A 20,621-nucleotide genomic window follows, 5' to 3' on the forward strand; every position below is an offset into this window, starting at 1 on the left:
CAGAGGGATAGACAAACACCAGCTCCTCTGCAGCAGGGTGGGGAGAAGCACTTCATAGTAGATTCTGCTCAATTATACATTTTACAACTCCGTCATCAATTGCCATAGAGAAGATGAAAACAAATTAAGCTGAGCCTGGAAAGAATGTCAGGGAAATTGGAAAAAAAACACTTGCTGGGAACTGCCTGGGGGTGCAGTGACTTCTCCAGTTGTTGCCCAGGCCCACCAAGTTCAGCACTTCAGCATACCCACAGGGATTACAGACTGAGTTAGGGGTGGGAATAGGGAGGGTGGCTGCCAGTGTCTAGTCACCAGGGAACCAAATCCCTTGCCGGAGGCAGGCTGAATGCTTCCAGTGTCTGGAAACATTAAGTGCTCGTAATAGAAATCATATTATAGCTTCTTATCATCCATTCATTCTAATTAAAAGGAAGGAAGCAGAATACAGAGAATCCTTTCAGAGGGACAAAGTAGGGGGTGAGCTCTGTGGCACTGTAGGTTTTAGCTGCTGCTTGGGATGCCTGCAGCACCTGGAGTACCTGGTTTGAGTTCTAGCTGCTCCATTTCCCAGTCAGCTTCCTGCTAATATGCCAAGTTATCTGGCAGATGATAGCCCTACTCCTTGAGCCCCTGCCACCCACAGGTGAGACCAAGATGGAGTTCCCCACTACTGTCTTCAGCCTGGTCCAGCCCTGGCTGCTACAGGCATTTGGGGAGGAACAGATGATGAATCTTTCTCTCCCCTCTCTCTTTCTCTTTGTGTCTGTGTCAATATGTCCTTCAAATAAACAACAAAATAAATTCTAAAAAAAGAAGGGTAAAGAAAGAAGATTGCTGTTAGTGCCCAAAGCACCAAAGTCAACTGCATCTCCTTCACGCCCTCCCCTCAATGCACAACACCAACTTGGAGGTCTGTGGTGCTTCCTGGTTGAGGATGGGCCCTGACCCTGCATCAGCAACACATAGTTTATCATCAGACCCTGATTTTGACCACCAGGTCATCGGAAATCATCCCCATGCCTATGATGGAGATGTTGTATCATGACATTTTTCCTTTTCCACCCAGAATCTTACCACAGAAGTAAAATGCTAGATAACAGGATAACAGTGAACTTGCAAGGGAGGATCTGCTATCAGTGGGAACTTGCCATTGCCGGCCCAGGCTGAGCAACGTCTCCCATGTATTCAGAAATGGAAAAGTAATGCCCTGCCCTCCCCTTGCTCCACATTCAGTCATACAAAGACATGGACGTTGAGGTCCAATCTGCAGCCTTCCTGTCCACGGCTCCCGCTTCCCACTGATGTACAAAGCATAACCAGCTGTTCTGAAGCAAAACAGAAGTCACCGTTTCAGGAAATACAAAACATGGTACTGACAAGTGGCCTGAAGAGACACCTTTTGTTGAATGGGTTTCCATTACGCAATATCAAGTCAATAAAATGCCCATGGAAAGCGCAACAAGAGGAAAAGATCAAATTTCTCACAGGGAGTTCTTGATGGAACTGTTGAGAAACATGCCTGGCAAGTCCAGGTGCTGGCTGAGCAGTGAAACAATGGCCATAGCCACCATCCTACAACACTGGGACAACAAGGCCCTGTTTTGAAGGAAGAGCCACCAGAGAGGTTCTCCCCTGCACAGTCTACCAAGGTGTGCTGGCCACCCTGTCCCTTGCAGCCTACAAGAGGCATATACACATGCTTGCCGAGTTTCTCGCCCTGTCTTTTTTTTTTTTAATTTTTAATTCATTAATTACATTGTATTATGTGACACAGTTTCATAGGTACTTGGGTTCTCCCCACCCCTCCCCAAACCCTCCCACCATGGTGGATTCCTCCACCTTGTTGCATAACCACAGTTCAAGTTCAGTTGAGATTCCCCCATTGCAAGCGTATACCAAACATAGAGTCCAGCATCTTATTGTCCAGTCAAGTTCAAAGGCTTCTTAGGTATACTCTTTCTGGTCTGAAGACAGAGCCAGCAGAGTATCATCCCAGTCAACTGAAAGTTCCAATATACCATCAGCAAAAATTTACATCATTATGAAATTAATTGACATAGTAATGAGTAACCAATATGCTAAAAGTAAATCTCGCCCTGTCTCTTGAGGGCTAAGCCATGAAGTATTCCCAAGTTCCGCAAGTGAACAAGGGGCAGCTGCATGGGAAGCGGAGGTGACAAGTAGGACGGTCACTATTCCAAAGGGCCAACATCACACACACCTCAAAACCCGAGCAGCAGCCTCCCAGCCCGTGAGTGTCCAGGTAGCACACATACCAGTCCTACTGCAAAGAACTCCATGACAACTCCTTCTGGCAGAGGCAGCATCACTTGCCAGAATTATGTGGGGTGATGTAAAAATGGAACTTCATTAAAATCCAGAAATGGCTTTTGAGATTTCTCCCAAGCAGTGCAACACATGTTTCAAACAGACATTGCTTCAGGCCCAGTGTGGTAGCCTAGTGGCTAAAGCCCTCACCTTGCACACGCCAGGATCCCGGACGAGTGCTGGTTCCGGCCGCTCCACTTCCGTTTCAGCTCCCTGCCTGTGGCCTGGGAAACCAGTCAAGGATGGCCCAAAGCCTTGGGACCCTGAACCCACATGGGAGACCTGGACTAAGCTCCTGGCTTCAGATGGGCTCAGCTCTGGCCATTACAGCTACTTGGGGAGTGAACCAGCAGATGGAAGATCTTTCTATCTCCTTCTCTCTGTAATCTGACTTTCCAATAAAAATAAATAAATAAATCTTTTTTTTAAAAAGACATTGCTTCACCAGGGACTCACATTTTTCTCCCACTTCCACCTCCTCTAACCTTCCCTGAGCCAAGACGCTGTGCAGGTCCTTTCTAGAAACATTACATCACAGAGCTCCCCCGACCCCAGGAGTTCACCTCACTCTCCCCACCTTTCAGAGGGCTTGGAGGTCACATGTGGATGCATATTTCACCCCAGGTCCTCTAAACCCAAGCCAACACCCCTACCCTTGTGGCAGTAAGGTCAAGGTCATAAGCAATGAACTTGCTCACGGTGCATCTCCTCTTACTTTGCTTCTTCAGATGATTCAACACTTTTTATGATGCAGCAGTAATATTTTCTCTCATCCATTCATCCACCCATTCCTTTAAAAAATGTTTTCAGAACATGTGCTGTGTTTAAAGCCCAGGTTGAGGATGAGAGGGGGAAGGAATGTTGGCAGCATTGTGGTTCAGTTGGTTAAACCACTGCTGTGATGCCAGCATCCCATGTGAGCACTGGTTCAGGTCCTGGGTGTTCCACTTCCAATCCAGCTCTCTGCTAATGCACCTGGGAAGACAGCAGAAGATGGCCCACGTGCCTGGATTCCCTGACACCACACAGGAGACCAGCATGGAATTCCTGGCTCTTGGCTCCTGGCTTTGTTCTAGTCCAGCCTAGACACAGCGGCTATTTGGGAAATAAGCTAGTGGATGGAACTCTTGTCCCCCTCTCTCTAACTCTGCCTTTAAAATACATAAAAAACATTTTTAAAGTCCAGGTGGATCTTTGAAAGTGAATAGGAGCTTATCCACCAAAGTCGTTGCTAAGTAAAGAGAAGGCAAGCGAAGGTCCTAGAACTCTGCTGAGGGCCCTGCCCTTGCTGTCCCTGCCTGCGAAATGTCAGGACGAGAGCAAAGGAGACTATGGCTTCACCCAGTCCCAGATATGGTCAATTATGGAAGCTACAGGAACGTTTTTGTGATTCAACAGCAAGCTCAGAGACCTGGCTTCCTAATAAGATCCTGTCCATTTAAGGCAGCTCTGCTCCTAGGGGACTCAAACTGTCTTTAAAGCAACAGCATTCACTCCTGAGCAAACAGACCAGGGCTGCTGCCTGCATCAGGGCATGGGCAGAGTGATGAGATTGTCAAGTGTGTGGGGTCGGAGTGGGGTGGGATGTGAGGATGGGGTTTGAGGAGCCTTGACTGGGTGGTACAACCGCAGCAAGTAGCATTTGACTGTACAGTCCTGGGGTCAGCTTGACAGGTCCCCTTTCCTGTCCCCTCCAGATACCCAGGGCCTGAGAAACAGCCTGGGTGCCTCTGCTGTGAATTTGGGCAGTGGACCAAGGGTGCTTGACTCCATAGGTTGACAGTGTGCAGTCCCAGCAATGATACACCTCTCAGAGCTGGGCAGACACAACCCCAAGTGGGCAGCATGTACTCTAAAGAACTTTTTCTATTGCCAAGGAGCTCACGCTTGGTGCACCTTGGGACACAATGGGTTCCCCTGATTCGTGAAAAACACATCGTTCACACTGGCAGCTCCACCTTGTTGGGGTAAAACAATCACTACGAGGCCTATGTGTCATGGGGCTGAAAGCACCACGTGCTTAGACTACACTGCCAAGTCTTCCCCTCTGAGCAAACCCACAGAACCTCCCATGCTGCCGGTGTGTTCACAACAGTTGTTAAAGTTCTGGAGGAAACCCCACGCCCTGCTTCTCTGACATCTACTGTTTCTCCTACCAGGATAGAAACCTCTTTCCATTCAACAGTTTAAAATCCTACCTTTTGATAACCAAGCTGAAAAACTCCAGAAGATAAAACAAGTCCAACAATGTTATCAATACTCCTAAAAATATAAATAAACTACACAGAACTAATCTAATCTGCACTTGCACTGCAAGATACATGCCAACAAAAATCAGGAAAGTAGTTCAGCAACAAGTCAGCACTTAAAAACAAAAGTTCCAGAGCTGACACGATAGCTCAATGGTTAATCATCTGCTTGCAAGTGCCGGCATCCCATATGGGCACTGATCATGCCTGGCTGCTCCACTTCCCATCCAGCTCCCTGTTGATTGCCTAGAAAAGCAATGAAGGATGGCCCAAAGCCTTGCACCCACATAGGAGACCTGGAAGAAGCTCCGGGCTCCCAGATTCAGATAAGCTCAGCTCTGGCCGTTGTGGCAATTTGGTGCGTGAGCAAGCAAATGGAAGATCTTTTTCTCTGTCTCTCCTCTTTGTGTAAATCTGCCTTTGCAACTATAAAAAGTAAATTCAGTTAGCCGAAAATCTTTTTTGACTAAAGGTAGGATGCAGAGAAGTACAGCAGCCGGGACATAAACCAGCGTCCATATGGGATCCTGGCGATTGCAAGGGGAGGATTAGCCAATTGAGTCATGGTGCTAAGCCCTGGGTGAATTTACTTTTTTTTTTTGTAAGATTTATTTTATTTTTATCTTCAAAAACAGCAAGGTCTTAAAAGTGCTGTTTGGCTCTGGCTTGGCACAACCTCATTTTCAAAGTTTAGCATGTGAAGGGGACAAAGACCCCCTTTTTTGCTGTTCAACAGAGCATCGTTTCCTCTTCAGACTGGAGTTCTCACATCCTACCAGCACTGCCTGCAGTCTCAGTGTGCTTATTCACCAACATCTCAAGTACTGTCCGGGTGATCCATCTGACCACACTTTCTCAGGGTTAAATGACAAAGAACCATTCTTCTGGTAAGAGACAGGAGACAGGCAAATCAATCAATGACCCCACATGTGAAAACAGAAAATACAAGGTGCCCAGGGTCCACATCAGAGGACTCCGGTCATGTTCTGGGCATCCTGACGCATACTCACACATAGCAGGTGTTCACACCAATGCCTAGGACTCGGAACAAGAGAAGTCTAGGATGCCAGCGCCCGTGAAATGCACATCTTAGTGGCAAACACCAAGGAACAACAGGTTGAACTGCTGCTTCAGATACCTATGCCACACACCAGGGCGTCCGCATCAAGTCCCAGCTACTCTTTGCTTCTGATCCAGCTTCCTGCTAACGTGCATGGTGAGAGGCAGCAGGTGACAGCCTAAGTACTTTGGTCTCTGCCACTCACGTTGGACACCCATGTTCCTGGCTTTGACCTGGTGGCTCAAACTCTGCATTTGAAGGGAACCAACATATGAAAGGTCTTTCTCTTTCTACCTCTCCTTCTCTCTGTCACTTTATCTTTCAAATAAGGAAATAAACCTTAAAAAAAAAATAGGAATATCTTAAAAGGAGAAAGTTGAGTCCAAGGGCAGCATCTCTGCGGATCCTCTGGCCCCTTGACCATTTGGCTCTTGCTTTCCTGGTCTTAGATCAGAGAAAGGCCCAGAACACTGAGTCATCAGTGACTCAATGTTCTCCTAGATGTGAGAGCTGCAGAAGACTGGCCAGAAACATCCTTTCCACACACCTGAAAGGGGAAAAGGCTGCCCCATCTTAAGAAAACAGCATAGGCAATCCTGAGTTCACAATCCCATAAATCTATGCCTTCAACACCCTCATCCAGGCAAGAATTTCCCACTTAAAAGTACTTACCACCAGATGTATTTTTTGAAGTGCATTCTTTTCTAAGGCTTTTAAAGTTTAGTTTGGTTTACCCCAAAAGTCAAGTTTTTATACACTTTTTAAAACCATGTTAAACTATTTTAAACTGCCTGAATTTTTCCTAGGGTTATCACTTTCTCACTAAAATCTGGTTGGGGGAGGGAGGAGAGGAAAGAGAAGAAAACATAGCAAAATCAGTCAATACGAAAAGGGAGGGGGCACTGGAATGTTGCCTCCTTGGGTTTTGGTTTTAAGTAGCAAGGCGGCAGGGGGTTTGTATTATACTTTCCTATATAGTCCACATACACTGCTGTCTTCTCTGTACACAAGATTGACAGGAGAATTTTTTTTGAGTAAATCAATAAAATCCGGAAGGTATTTTTTTAAGTAAGCAGCACCCATTCCTTGAGGTAGCACCTTAGCCTGGTGTGTTTCCATGGGCCAGATGCTCTTAAATGGAATTACGAAGAAAAAGCAAAGAACTCCCAAGTCTTGGTCCAAGTTATATGAAAGGGCACTACTGTGTACCCCAAAGCTGAGTTCTGCTCTCTGAGGTACCAGGGTGCAGGTGGCACGGGAGCTCCCATAATCTAACTACCCTGCTTTTGCACTGATTTCCAGCATCCAATCGTTCAGGAGCAATTCTGCTGTCACCTCCTGCCGGCATGCGCCATCACTCACTCATATCACTCCTGGGTAGCAACAAAGAAGGTGTTAGCAGCAGGAGGCCCGGAAGCTCCAGGGAGGTCAGGTGTCGTGCAAGACCATTCTGAGAGCGCCATGCGTTAGTTAGACCACCAGGAGTGGCCAAACAGGCTATTTCACACCTACTTGTGAGGGTGAGAATGTGTGGGTGTCACAGTGTGTGAGCCAATGCGAGCAGGCGAGACAGCATACAGAGCAGCAGTGCCAATGGAAGCAGGCATGTTCAGAAGGAAAGACAGCGTCGGCAGTGCAACCGCAGAACTTCCAAAGGCGCTGGCGAGCTTGGCCTGGAGCCGTGAGCCACAGCTCAAGTTGGGTCCCAACACCCCATCAGTCACACTGCAACTGGCCTCTGTAAACAGAATCTCCATCTCAGGCCATGAGGTGAGTTGTGACCTACTGAGCAGATGTTTTGGTGTCAGAGATAAAGCCCAACCACCTGTACAACAAGAAGAAAGCTTTGTTTACCAATGTCAGCTCATAAGTCCCTAGGAGCCACCATTTCCAGCTGGTTACCCGCTGCCCCCATCACTTTGCACCATTCAGAGATGGAAGCTGGCAAGGGCATTCCCCCCAGCTCTCCCCTGTGGGTGCACAGAACCATGCTGAAACATAGGATATTCAGTAGCACAGCCAGCCAGTCCCCTGGCTACCCTTGGAGCCGATGGCTAACTTGCAAACACCACTTCACCCTCTGGTTTTCTAAGCTGGCAGTCCTCTGGCAGAAGACAAAAAGACATCACCTGTCATCAGTTATCTCCCCTCTAACTCATTTCCAGACAAAAGCATTTTCAAATGTAAGACTCACTAACCCATTTTGATAACCAGCCAACAGGAGCTGCTAATCCACCACTCAAGAGGGCGAATGGAAAGTTGGAGAACAAAGTGACTGGGTGTGTGACCATGCTTCAGAGTTTCAACAGCAAATGGGACGTGCTGGTCTGAGCGCTTCGGTTACTCACTAGGTCTGTACCAGCTGGCCAGGAGAGCAGAGAAATCCAGGCCTTGCCTTCAATGAGAAGACTCTTTCCCCTGTCCTGTACCACCATCCTCTTCCAAGCAGACCACCCCCCGCCCTTCTTTAGAAGTACCATGCCCATATGCCTGACAGCAGGTGCAGGCCCTGTACTGCCCACAAAATGCCAGGGTGACTGGGGCCAGATTTTGCATATGCATTTGCCTCCAGCTCATGAGCACAAAGCAGTTTCAGGGAAAGAGATTCCGACCTCCACAAATTCAGACTGTGATTTATAAAGTGGGGATTAGACAGAAGGCACGCTTTACAGTGCAAGACACTTTAGCAATGGACGTGGCGTAGAAACAGAAAGTTGTGGCGGAGAAAATGATCAAGGTACAGTGACTAGTATTTGATATTCAAGATGAAATCAGAAGGCTACCTATAATAAAAGGCAGGCTTTCCCCTAGGGTGATACAAAAGCCCCCTGCAAATTGAACCAGGAAATTCCCCCGACTCTGGAAAGGCTAAGAGGAAGTCCAGATCTTGTCAGAAGCGCTAGCTCCATCACTCACGTCCTGTTAGATACTCTGATCTGGCAGCACCAAGAACCTGCGACTGAGATTAATCATGCCATAGAAACAAATTCCCAGCCCCTGCTGCTGCCAGCACGGGACATCAGTGTGATGACCCAAGACAGATGCATATTAACACACACCTGAAAAGTATCCGTCCCAGACCACAAGCACACTATCAGGAGAGAGCTAGCCTGGGCACAGGACCTGGGTGCCCCTCTAGGGGAATTCAATCTAATGCAACACTGCTAGCAAAGATGCCTCCTACTTAGCTGAAAGCCCACGTTTCATCTGAATTTAAACGTCAGACCTCACCTAGGGTACTCTGACCACACTCATATAGCAGTGTCCCGGCCTAACTCAGTGAGGTTCGTCGCATAGTCACCTGCAAGATCAGCACAAGCAGGGCTGGGTTAACTGGATGACATCCTTGTCAGTTTCTGTCAGCCCTGGTGAATCACAGGCAAGTGTTTCACCTGATCAGGCAAATGCTACATTCAGCATTCTAGCTGGCTGCCTTTGGGGATGAGTCAGGAAGGATTGGACGGCACTCCTGAATACAAGCTGCCCAGGAAGAGTGCTAACTTACCAAGCATTCTGAAAACCTGCTTTTTAAAGATGGGCATTCAAAAGGCACTAGCGACTTAATTTCCTGTGCAAACTACCAAGTGCACGATACAGCGAACATACCTGGTAGGAAACAGTAGTTGAGCCTGCCGAGAGCCCTGGTCACAGTCGTCATGACGTCAGACACAGTAAGAAAGGAAGCACACAAAACATGGAAAGTAGGCTGAAATCAGCACAGCTTTGAGAAAAATCTCGGGAACTGACTTACCACTCTGGGTTTCTGCTGGTCCAGGGTATGCAGGAAGGCGGCGTTGGGATCCAGGGTACGTTCGGGGTCGCTGGAGATGTCCTCCTCCGAGTCATCGTAGGAAGAGGAGAAGCCCGTGGAGGAGGCCGAGGAAGAGGACAGTTTTCTCATGGGCAGGTGGCCATGAGGGCTTCCTTGGGGCTCCTCCAAACCCCCGTCCTCCTGGGCACCCAAGTCTGTAATGATGACTGCGGGGATATTGCTGGGGCTACAGGCCTCTCTGGCAGGAGGTCTGTCCTTCCCATCCGGGGACAGCAGCTCCAGCCTCAGCTGCCCATCTGAGTCCCGTGGTGGGCTTCCCCAGCTCCCCTGCGATGTCCCCAGGGAGTCACACGTCCAGGTCCCCCTGGCATCCTCCATGGTGCCCAGCCAAGCATTGGAGTTCCCAGGCTGCACCCTCACCTGGTCCCCAGCAAGGTACTCAAGTTCCTTCAGATCTTTCGCCACCTCCCAACAGGCCAAAGGCTCCAGCATTCTGCCAGCAGAATTTCCCGCCTCCACCTTGGCGGGCATAGACTGTGTGGGGAGGCTGCCTCCCATCAAGCCCCGCTGACGAGTCCCCTCCTGCCCTAGGTCAGTGCACTGCTGCAGGCCTCTGATCACTGGACCCCCACTTGGAGCCTCCCTGGGACCCAACAAGCCCAGGACTGCTGGAAGCCTTGGTGTGTTCACAGTTGTCCCCCGTGGCCTTTCATCCACTTCAGGCACCCTGGTGCCCGGCATGCCACAGGACACAGTTTCCGTCTCTGCTTTTCCAGGAGCTTCTCCACTGCCAGGCCTGGCCATCTGCAGGGCTGCGTTTGTCCCACCACTCAGAAACTGTTCCTGCGGCTGCACTAGGGAGTCTGCGCCTCTCTGCTTGTCAGCCCTTTCTGGCCCCTCAGTCAGGAGAGGAGGAGGGTGCGGGCTTTGTGTCCCCATGGATGTGGTCACTGCCACTTTGGTGGCCACCAGCAAGCTCCTGCTGCCCAGCTCCGGGGAGGAGGCCTGGCCTCTCACACTTCCAGAAGAGCGCTCCGTGGCTGTAGGCGAGCCACACAGGGCCCTGGCAGGGTCTCCCTTCTCCATTCCCATTGAAGTGGCTGGGCCCAGGGCTCCTGGTCCTGCCGGGGAGACCCAGTCAGGAAGTGGTGCCACTCCTTCCTTGTCCCTCAAAAAGCAACGGCTGAGCTTTGGACTCCTGGACGAGGAGTCGGCTTTTGAAGTCTCAGGACATTGTTCCCCCCAGGACTTGGTCCTCCTTTCTTCACCGGGGGCGCTCTGAGCCAGGACCCTCGCGGGGGGCTGGCTGCTGCTGCGGAAGGGGCACGGGGAGGGCGAGCGAGCCCTACCCAGGCGTGGGCTGCGGGGCGCTGGAATGGTGGAGCTCTGCGCCTGCTGGATGTGCGCCTCGAACAAGTCCACTTTCTGATTCACCTGCACATTCTGCAGCTCGCGCTGCAGGATCCGCAGCTTCCTCTTGGTCTCTTCTGGCTCCGGTGGCAGCGACAGGGTGCTGGCGGCCACCACCTGCTGCTGCCCGTCCCCTCGCAGGCGGCCCGACCAACCCGGGCTGCCCCCGGGGCTACTGCCGCTACCGCTGCTACTGCTCAGCCGGCGCGGGCTGCTCCGCCAGCCCCCTGGGCTCCGGGACTCCTCGGGTGACAACGGCTCGGCAGGAGGGAAGAGGAAAGAGGTGCCTCTTCCCGGGCTGAAAACACTGCCGGGGCTCAGTGCGGCCCTCCCCGGTGGTGGAGGCGTCTGGCTGCCGCTGGGCCGGGGGCCTCCTCCGCTCTTGCCCTCGTTGGCGCTATTCATGATCACCAGGCTATTGAGCGCATAGCAATACACAGCCATAGTACTGGGTCCTCCGCGCTGCCCGCCGCCGCCGCGGCTCCCGTTCCCGCTCTGCAGCCAGCGCCTCCTGCTCCCGCCGCTCCCGGCTCAGCCCCGGAGGCCCGGTGGCCGCGGCTGGGCGCGCCGAGGGGGCCGCATGGCTCGGGCGGCGGGCGGGGGGCGCGACTCCGGGCGCAGCCCCCGCCCAGAGCTCCATACACGCGCACGCGGGTCTGTGGAGACACAAGAGAAGTCAAGAGCCGCGGGTCACAGGGCAGAAGGCGGGAATCCTGGCAGGAGAAGACTCAGGGAGCCCACTTTCCATTCCGGCCTGGGCTCCAGGGGACCTCTCACCTGCCGGGACTGGGAAGCTTGGTGAGGACACGTGCCGGGTCCTGGACCGCTGTCCCTGACCCCAGCACCATTCCGGGTGCGCTTTTTTTCTAGGGGCGAGGGGCGGGGGGAGTGTCCCCACCACCGGGCCCTCCAGGTTGGGATGTGCTTTGAGGTCCTTTCAAATCCCCAATTCTAATAATCGAGCCGGAATTCACGTGGATGGGAGAGGCGCGATGATGCACAGCTACTTAGCCACTAAGTGTGCCCCGCTGCTGGGCGCGGCGTCTCCCAGCTCCCTCAGAGTGAGGGCCCCCACGCCACCATCTCTGGGTCTCCCAGGCCTGAGCCAAGGCTGGCTACCGAGAGTTAAAGGGAGGACCTGCCCCACCCTCTCAGGGCATCCGAGACCAGCTCGGAGGGAAACCTGAGCAGTTCTCCCGAGCAGCTGAGTGCTCACGGTTCACCTTCCTGACCCTGGCCTTGGGGGCCGTGCCTCTTGGCCTAGCACTCTGCTTGGGCAGGCGGGTGCACGCGGCCGAAGCATTTCTCAGCACTAGCATTGTCTCCCGTTCCTAAACAAGTGTTTTTGCTAACATGTATGAGCCCAGGACCCAGGCTCTGCCAGAGCCTCCTACCGGAACCAATGCTCCGGGGACCCCATGCACGGCGTGGGGTGCACGTTCTGTGCATGTTTGTGTGTGACCGTGTGTATGTGTGTAAGCATGTGAGTCCACCCTCTGCGCTCCCTACTCCCCAGGCCGCGGCTGCCCCCTCAGGCTCTGGGACCTGCGCTCCCCTCCGGGAAACTGCTGGCCTAGTGTGGTTGCCGCCGGCGGACACGCAGAGACCTGGGGGCTTGGCGCTCTAAGCTTCCCCGGCCGGGCACGGCCGAGTGTGCAGGGCTTCTCGGCATCCCGCGCAGCCTCGACCTGCGCCAGCCCTGCCTCCCAACGGCCGGAGCCCCGGGGGAAGCCGGCAGCTCACAGCGAGGCTGCGCCGAGCCAACTGCCCGGAAGGCGGGCGAGAGGAAACGCCGAAAACTCTCTTCTGGTCCCGGGGCGCCGCCAGCTACCTTCCACGCCAGCCTCTAAACATTAGATTTACCCCCGCACCCTCCCCCCCAAGACACCTCCTGCTCTGTTTGCCCTAGTCGTCCCAGTGTGCTGAGAACCCGGAACGCCTGGATCTGCTCCGAGCAGACAGTGAAGAGGGAAAAGGGCTCCCGGGCAAGAGCCATGAAAAAGCCGCAAACTTACCTGCAATTCCTCGGATCCCCAGCTGCAGTGCACACTACAAGCACGGAGTCGCGGACCTCCGAGAGATGAGCTGGCCTTAAAAGTGAAAATGCTCAGGAACAGTATCCCCCGCAATCTTGGAACGACAATAAGGAGGGCGAACCAGGGGGAAACTCTTCGACGAGGGGCTCGAGCTCCCGGCGGGCCGAAGCCAGGCCGGCCCTGCACGCCCTGCTCCGACCGGCAGATACTTACCCCTGCCAGTGTCTGCTCCCGGTCACTTCACTGTTTGTTCAATGTAAGATTGAAAAAAAAAAAAAAAAAAGATTGGGGGGGGAGGGAGGAGGGAGAAAGGCGGGGGCTCGGGGGAGGAGAGCAGGAAGGAAGTCGTGAGCCTGTCTGGGGTTGAACTCAGCGGAACAAGTTTTTCTTTTCTTCTTTTTTTTTTTTTTCTATTGCTTGGCAAGACCGAGGGAGGGAAACACTTAAAAAAAAGTTTCCATTGTTAGCTAACAACAACAACAACAAAAAAAAGCCTTTTTAACTTCTGCGGGTTAAAGATATACGATTGATTTTCCACCCCTGTGGAGGTTTGCTGAGGTCTTAGCTTCGTGCAACTGTTTGTTCTTTTTAATTTATGATAGAGTTTTGGGTGTGTGTTCTTATGGAGGACCATTTGAGCATTCACAACAGTCTAACACGCTTTTTAAATGGTGTGTGTTCTTCTCACAAATATGCAAATTTGAAGGTGTGCTGTGGGTGCTGCCTTGCCAAGCCGCAGATTTGAAGTGCAGGGCAGGAGGGGTTTGCTACATGGTTTGGGCTGGGAGCTGCTGACGGTTTTGCAGTACACTCGCTAGCTGTGTAAACAATCCTTTCTGTTGCGTGTTCACCTATGAATGCATACATCTAAGGTGATGGTCACATAGTTTGTACATAATTCTCAAGTCGTTTCCAGAAGAAGGAGAAAAAAGAAAGCTAGTTCTGAAACGATGAGAGCCTGAGCCAAGTCTGAGACCACCTCCCCAGGCTCAGTCCCCTTCACACTGGATCATTTTCAAGAGATGCCTTCCTCTGCACCCCCAGTTAGACTGGAAAAGAGGAGTGGAGGGAGCATTCACCAACAACACTGGGCCAGAGGATCCTACCTCACTGAAGTCTGTAAGTGTGTTTTGTTGCACAATTCTCTACATCTACAGAGTTTTGTGGAAAAAGGGAAACACAGCTGCAAGCTCAGGAGATTGGAAACTGCAAAGCCGGGATTGGTTCTGACATCCTGATCAGCTAAAGTCAGCTGGAATTTGGGGCTTGGCTGGCAGCCCACAAGTCTCCCACTTGTTTATGTAACAATATTGCTTCAGTGAGTAAAGCAACCTGCTGCTCCCCTGACAGGGAAGGCTCATGTTCAACTCGAAACTGAGATCTTCCAGCCAAGAATTCCTGGGAATCAGACACTTGGAGCCTTTCAAATATTTTACAACACATCATGGAAGGATTGAACCTAACTCCCTTTCCTATCCCACCACCATCACCACCGCACAAACACACATAATGGGGCTAAATTAAGAAAGAAAGCGGGAAAAAAAACAGACCTGAGTTTATTCAGGTGTTGATTTGGGATCTGGGCAGTTCTTAAGACAGAGAACCAGCCTGTGTTTGCCCCTAATTTGGTCACTGTAGGTCTCTAGAGGACTAATTCATGGGAGCTTATTTCTGAGGGACCATTGTTCTAGGAGATGCCAACACCCATGTCAGGTGTGGCAGTGAGAGCCTCAGGAGGACCTGCATACACTTAGCAAGGAATTTAGCATCCCTACTCCTGGGAAAGCTCACTGTCACCTCCCAGCCAGACAATATCTGCCTTCCGTCACTATGAAACCAGGCTGCCCGGTTGTGTATGCAACCCAAACAACTCTTGAGCTGGAGGTAGCTGGCAGGTGTAATGTGCAGAAGGGATCCTGCCTGGGGCAGGCTGCATGATTATTCAACTACCCTATCTGTGCTGCCAAAAGCAGGAAGGGTTGAGGAAAAGATGAAGCAAAGATGAGGCCTGGAAGCCACTAGGATGGGCTTGCATCCTGAGGTAGAATCAAATTGCTTGCCATAATAGATGAACATAGCAAGAGTATTTCATGTAGCACTGATTATTTGCCAGACACTGTTCTGGGTCCATTATAACCATTTATGCATAACAACCTTGTAAGGTGAGTGTTATTATGACACATTTCACAAATGAAGTAATTGAAAAAGTGAATGATTTGGCTTCAAATCCTTCAACTGGTAAGTGAACCTGTGTTGTCTGAGTCCAGGATCCATTCCTGTCATGACTTGCCCAAATCCACTATAGTTACCTACAGCTTTTGGGGAGGGGAGTTGGCCTCATTCTTTGGGAATCCCCATTTTCTCATTTCTGAAACCAAATTCTACAGAATGGAAGCTAAGAAGCTAAGGACACTTTCTCTGCTTGATAAAGAACAGCTTTGATAAAGCCATGGGCAACAAGCTGAAAGACAAAGGGTCGAGCACCTGTCGACTGAGATGGGGAGCAGCACCAGGCTTCTGTTCAGCACTGCACTTGTCCTCATCAGTGCCGTCAGATGAGAAGAGCCGCAAAGGGCGTCACGATTGCAGGGGAAGAGGTCAAGCTGTCTTTCGAGGATGATTGCATAGGCACAAAATCCTATGATGTCTGCAAATAAGTTACCAGAACTGATAACTGAGTTTAGCAAATGTACTGGCTTGCCATAACCAAGTGCCCCAGATGCAGCGTACAGTTCCAGGGGCTACACACATGATGAGATCAAGATGCGGCAGGGCTGGTTTCTTCTGAGGCCTGTCTCCTTTGGCCATCTTCTCTCATTATCTTGCCTTGGTCTTCCTCTGGATGTGCCTATGACTCCTGCCCTCTTTTTTTTTTTTTTTTTTTTTAATTGGAAAGTCAGATATACAGAGAGGAAGAGAGACAGAGAGAAAGATTTTCCATCCACTGATTCACTCCTCAAGCGGCCACAATGGCTGGAGCTATACCAATTCATAGCCAGGAGCCTGAAGCCTCGTCTGAGCCTCCCGCACAGATGTAGGGTTCCAAGGCTTTGGGTCATCCTCTAGTGCTTTCCCAGGCCACAAGCAGGGAGCTGGATGGGAAGCAGGGCAGCCGGGATTAGAACTGGCTCCCATATGGGATCCTGGCGTATGCAACACTGAAGACTTAAGCTGCTAGGCTACCACGCAGGGACTTCCTGTCCTCTTCTTACAAGGACACCAGTCAGATTGAGCTAGGGATTTCCCTAATGTCCTCATTCGGCTATAATTATCTTTTTAACTGTATGTGTCCAAATACAATTACTTTCTGAGGGAGTTACTGGGGGTTAGGACTTCAACATGTAAATCAGGGAAGGGGATGCAATTCATGCCTTATTAAGGTTGCTAGATACAAGATTAACATACCAAAGTCAAGTATATTTTTATTTACTAGTAATATGAAATCCCAATTTTAAAGATAAAAAATCTTTCTATAATATCAAAATTATGGGGCCCGGCACGATAGCGTAGTGGTTAAAGTCCTCGCCTTGAACGTGCCGGGATCCCATGTGGTCGCAGGTTCTAATCTCGGCAGCCCTGCTTCCCATCCAGCTCCCTGCCTGTGGCCTGGGAGAGCAGTTGAGGATGGCCCAAAGCTTTCGGACCCTGCACCTGCGTGGGAAAACAGGAAGAGCTCCTGGCTCCTGGCTTTGAGTTGGCTCAACTCCAGCCGTTGCGCTCACTTGGGGAGTGAACCATCAGATGGAAGATCTTCCTCTCTGTCTCTCCTGCTCTCTGTATATCTAACTTTCCAATAAAAATAAATAAATCTTTAAAAAAATTATGAAATACTGGGATAAACATGACAAAACATGTCAAAGGCATGTAGAGAAAGAAACACTGAGAAAAGCTTAAATAGATTATGAGATCTACCCAGTTTAGAAACTAGAAGACACAATATTGTTATATCATTATAGTCTTCCCAAAATAATCTAGATATTTGAGTAACCAGAATCCATGTTCAAGCAAGTTTTGGTTTTGGTTTTATTTCCTTAATTTCCTAGGGAAATAAAGGAGTGGAAACAATTGACTAAGAGCTAAAGGGAAGGACTAGCAGTACCTGATGTTATTATATAGCTACAGTATTCAAAACAGTATGGAAGGGCAGGTGTTTGGCACACTGGCTAAGCTGCTGCTGGTGGCACTTGCAAACCATAATAGAGTGCCAGAGTTCAAGTTCCGGGTTTGCTTCCTGTTCCAGTACCTTGCTGATATATACCTGGGGAGGCAGAATGGTGACCCAAGTAAGTCAAGAACCCAGAAGGAGTTCCCAGCAGACGGCTTGTGTCTAGCCTTTAGTAGGTATAGGGGAAGTGAACTATAATGATCTAACAATATTGATCCCAATGCACAGACACATATACAGCTTTGTAGGGCCCTTTGTTGTGCCTGTCCCCATGTACCCTGCCTCACCAGTCTCCCTCACCATCCCTTTGATCTGGAGAGTACAGTGTGTGAAGTTTGTGTCAGAACTAGTGGTTTATACTGGGGAAAGGGTGATGAAGACAGTCCCTGCATCCAGCCGAGGAGGAGACCCAGATGGCACCTGACATTGGCTGTGTCCACCTTGCAGTGCTGCCGGGCAGTGGGCCAGGAGGCTGAGCTTCACCTCTCAGAGATCCCTCCACCAACCACAGCATGGCCCTTGGGCAAACAACTGAAACTGTCTGAACTCACTTTTCAGATCTAGAACATATTACACACGTTGTATGTGCTGCAAGTTGTGCTTCTATCAAAAGCCTGCTTTCAGCGCTCTAGCATCTCATCCAAGGAAGAGTCAGTCATGGTGTTGCCAGTCCTCCAATTCCAAGGGTGAATTTGATAGTCTGGGATGCAGGACCAGGAAAGCTAGCCACTGAAGACTTGTAGGCTGCTTTTCCATAGCCTGTCCTCCAATATACAGCAGCTCCTGGAATGGCACCTCTAACACCCAGACAGCATTTCCTCCCAGGCTACTGCCGCTCTGCTCCCCTGGTAGACGCACCCGCACTAACAAAGGGTTCTGGTCTGGCCAAGCACTTTCTCTCTGTGTCCAGAAACTCTGAAGTCTAGTACTATGCAGACAGCTATGACCATATTCAGTCACACATAACTACTCGAGAGATGCCTGTTGGCAGCCCGCATGCCCTTCTGAGAGAGTCTGCCTGCCCTGCTTCCTGGATAGAAGCACTGGATACTGAGGGACCATTCTGAACCCACAGCTGTTGAGTGCAGGAAGGACAATAACTCCCAAGACAGCTAATCCCCAGGCTGGCTAATGACCTGGGAGGAAAGCACCAGGTGGTTCCCCTGCGGACCTTAAGAGGTTTCTTATGGGACCTGTGCAGAAAGATCCTGAGGTCTTGGGCCCTGGGGACACATGTAAGAGTGACCAGCACAGGCCTTCTGGCAAGTAGGGAGGGGAGTTCCAACCAGAGGGGGCCAGACGAGAGAAAGCACAGCTCTCCCTGCAAGTCTGGAGTGAACAAGTGAGAACGCTTTCCTTGCTGCTGTCCCACCAGATCCTGTTCCCAGGAGGCCTGCAGGGATCTGTGTCTGCCGTAAGATGAGGCCAGCTCCTGCAACTCCGCTCCTGCCCTTAGAACCTGTATCCCCTCATGCTAGCTCTGCTCCAGGCAACCAGAGAGGTGCCATAACCTTAAGGAAAACCCATCTGAGGGCCAACTTGCTGGACCCTATGCAACTTCATGACTTGGAGGAGCAGGTGACTTATTTTGTGGTCCAGGCTCCCCTCCAGGAGAGAAGCCAACCAGACACTTCAGACAGGGTGAATTTTATAGTCTGGGATGCAGGACCAGGTAGGCTAGACACTGAAGACTTGCAGGCTGCTTTCCCAGAGTGGCTGCACTTCACAGAGCCTGCCTGCTTAAATGTGGGTCTGGCTCCTTCATTCCCCCATGAACCTAGTTCTAGGGGATTGGTTGTGGCCAAAGAAACCCAAGAAATGCTGAGAAGCCAGGAACTTAGTTTTTTTTTTTTTTTAGATTTATTTTATTTTTATTGGAAAGTCAGATATACAGAGAGCAGGAGAGACAGAGGAAGATCTTCCATCTGATGATTCACTCCCCAAGTGGCCACAGTGGCTGGAGCTGCACCCATCTGAAGCCAGGGGCCCGAAGCCTCTTCCTGGTCTCCCACATGGGTGCAGGGTCCCAAGACTTTGGGCCATCCTCCACTGCTTTTCCAGGCCACAAGCAGGGAGCTGGATGGGAAGCAGGGCAGCTGGGATTAGAACTGGTGCCCATATGGGATCCTGGCACGTGCAAGGCCAAGAACTTTAGCTGCTATACTACCGTGCTGGACCTAGAATCCTAGCTTTTAAAAATGTGGAAGGGCCCAGCAGCCTTGACAGGTAACCAGCCTTGCCTTTCTCCAGTATGCCACTTTCCTGCTATCTGCTTAATTCCCCTTTCTGATCCAGCCCAATTCAGGTTTCAGAATTGGGACCAGTCATCTTCTGCTCTGTGTGAGCCACGAGCCACACAGGAAAGTTCCCTATCCTCTGACTTACCTTCCCAAAAAACGTTATCTTTATCAACCATTTGTTGCCTAACATTCCCGCAGAAAAACACAAAAGCATGTGGGCTGACATTTAAGGGCCTATGTAATCCCCGCTGCACATCTCCCACTTGGCACCTTCTGGATCCTTCTCTCTGGTCACACTGCCTTCCTCCTCATTTTGATCTCTGTGTCTTTACCCACTGCCTTCTCTTGAACTTCATTCCCCACCTACAGTCATTCCAGCTCTCCCACCTTGTAGAAGTCTCCTCTGACAGCACAGCCTTCTGCCTCCTGCATGGAGCATTCTATACCAGCACCATCCACTCAACCCCCCTCAGCTACCGCCTACTGTTAGTGTGCTTCTCACACTTTCTCCCGAAGATCCTTGCAGGGAGAGAGCAGCTGTGACCTCGCTGGGGACCAGCCACCTCCCCCAGCAGCTTGACACCTTGGCTTACACATGCAAACTTATTCCTCATTCATTTTGCAATCTTCAAAGAGTACTACTTTTTAAAGAATAGGCTTATTGATTTAAACACCATCTACAGAATCATAACCTTCTGCCACTAGTAGGTGATAAAATTGGGAAGAACAAAATGCAAAAATCAAATTTATGATTCTAAGTTGAAGAGGAAAAAGAGAAGGTTCATTCTCACACTTCTCTTCCCTGCCCCACCAGCTCTCTGCTGAGCACACGCCCTGCTAGGAGAGTATATCCCTCATGTATTCACTCACTTCTCAAGCATTCATTGGTTGTACCCCTCATTGCACAGCTCTACTGCAATCTGCTCCTTGATCTCCTCCTAAGAAGTGATTCCTGTTTGTGTCTGAAAGGCAGAGAAGAGACTTGACCTAAATATGCAACACCTCCAGCTCAGCCAAGGGCAAGCACAGGAGTGCCTGTCTCTCCCCAGTTCATAGGGTTTTTGGTGGCAGTGCTGTGGAGGGAAAACCAAGGTGGCTGGAAGCATCCCTGAAGCAAGGTATAAAATATTTCCCTGGGATACAGTGGCCTCACGTGCACATGGAAAAGATGATCTCATTTCAAAATGGCTTTTCAAGTGTGAGAAATGGATGGAAAAGATGTAATCTTGTTATTCATATCTAAATGTGAGCTTAGCCAACGTAAGCATTCATGTGGGAAACACGGTGACAAGACTTCATTTTCACTGGAGCCAAGTCATTTGCTATCAGTTTAAGATACTGACTCCATGGTTTTGTACTCT

The 20,621-nt window shown here is 50.5% G+C and overlaps 1 protein-coding gene across 1 annotated transcript in view; it reads right to left on the bottom strand.

Moving 5' to 3' along the window:
- The window catches only part of ITPKB (inositol-trisphosphate 3-kinase B), a 92,641-nt gene extending 79,517 nt beyond the window's left edge, over positions 1–13,124 (bottom strand). The window contains exons 1-2 of the mRNA XM_058669263.1: positions 12,835–13,124; positions 9,389–11,475 (exon numbers count right to left, since the gene is read on the bottom strand). Of these exons, the coding sequence (XP_058525246.1) occupies positions 9,389–11,263 (1,875 nt within the window). The 5' untranslated portion in view covers positions 11,264–11,475; positions 12,835–13,124. The remainder of the gene's footprint in view (positions 1–9,388; positions 11,476–12,834) is intronic.
- Between the last annotated feature and the right edge of the window lie 7,497 nt (positions 13,125–20,621).

Source organism: Ochotona princeps, chromosome 10, assembly GCF_030435755.1.
Source record: "Ochotona princeps isolate mOchPri1 chromosome 10, mOchPri1.hap1, whole genome shotgun sequence".
Taxonomy (NCBI): Eukaryota; Metazoa; Chordata; class Mammalia; order Lagomorpha; family Ochotonidae; genus Ochotona; species Ochotona princeps.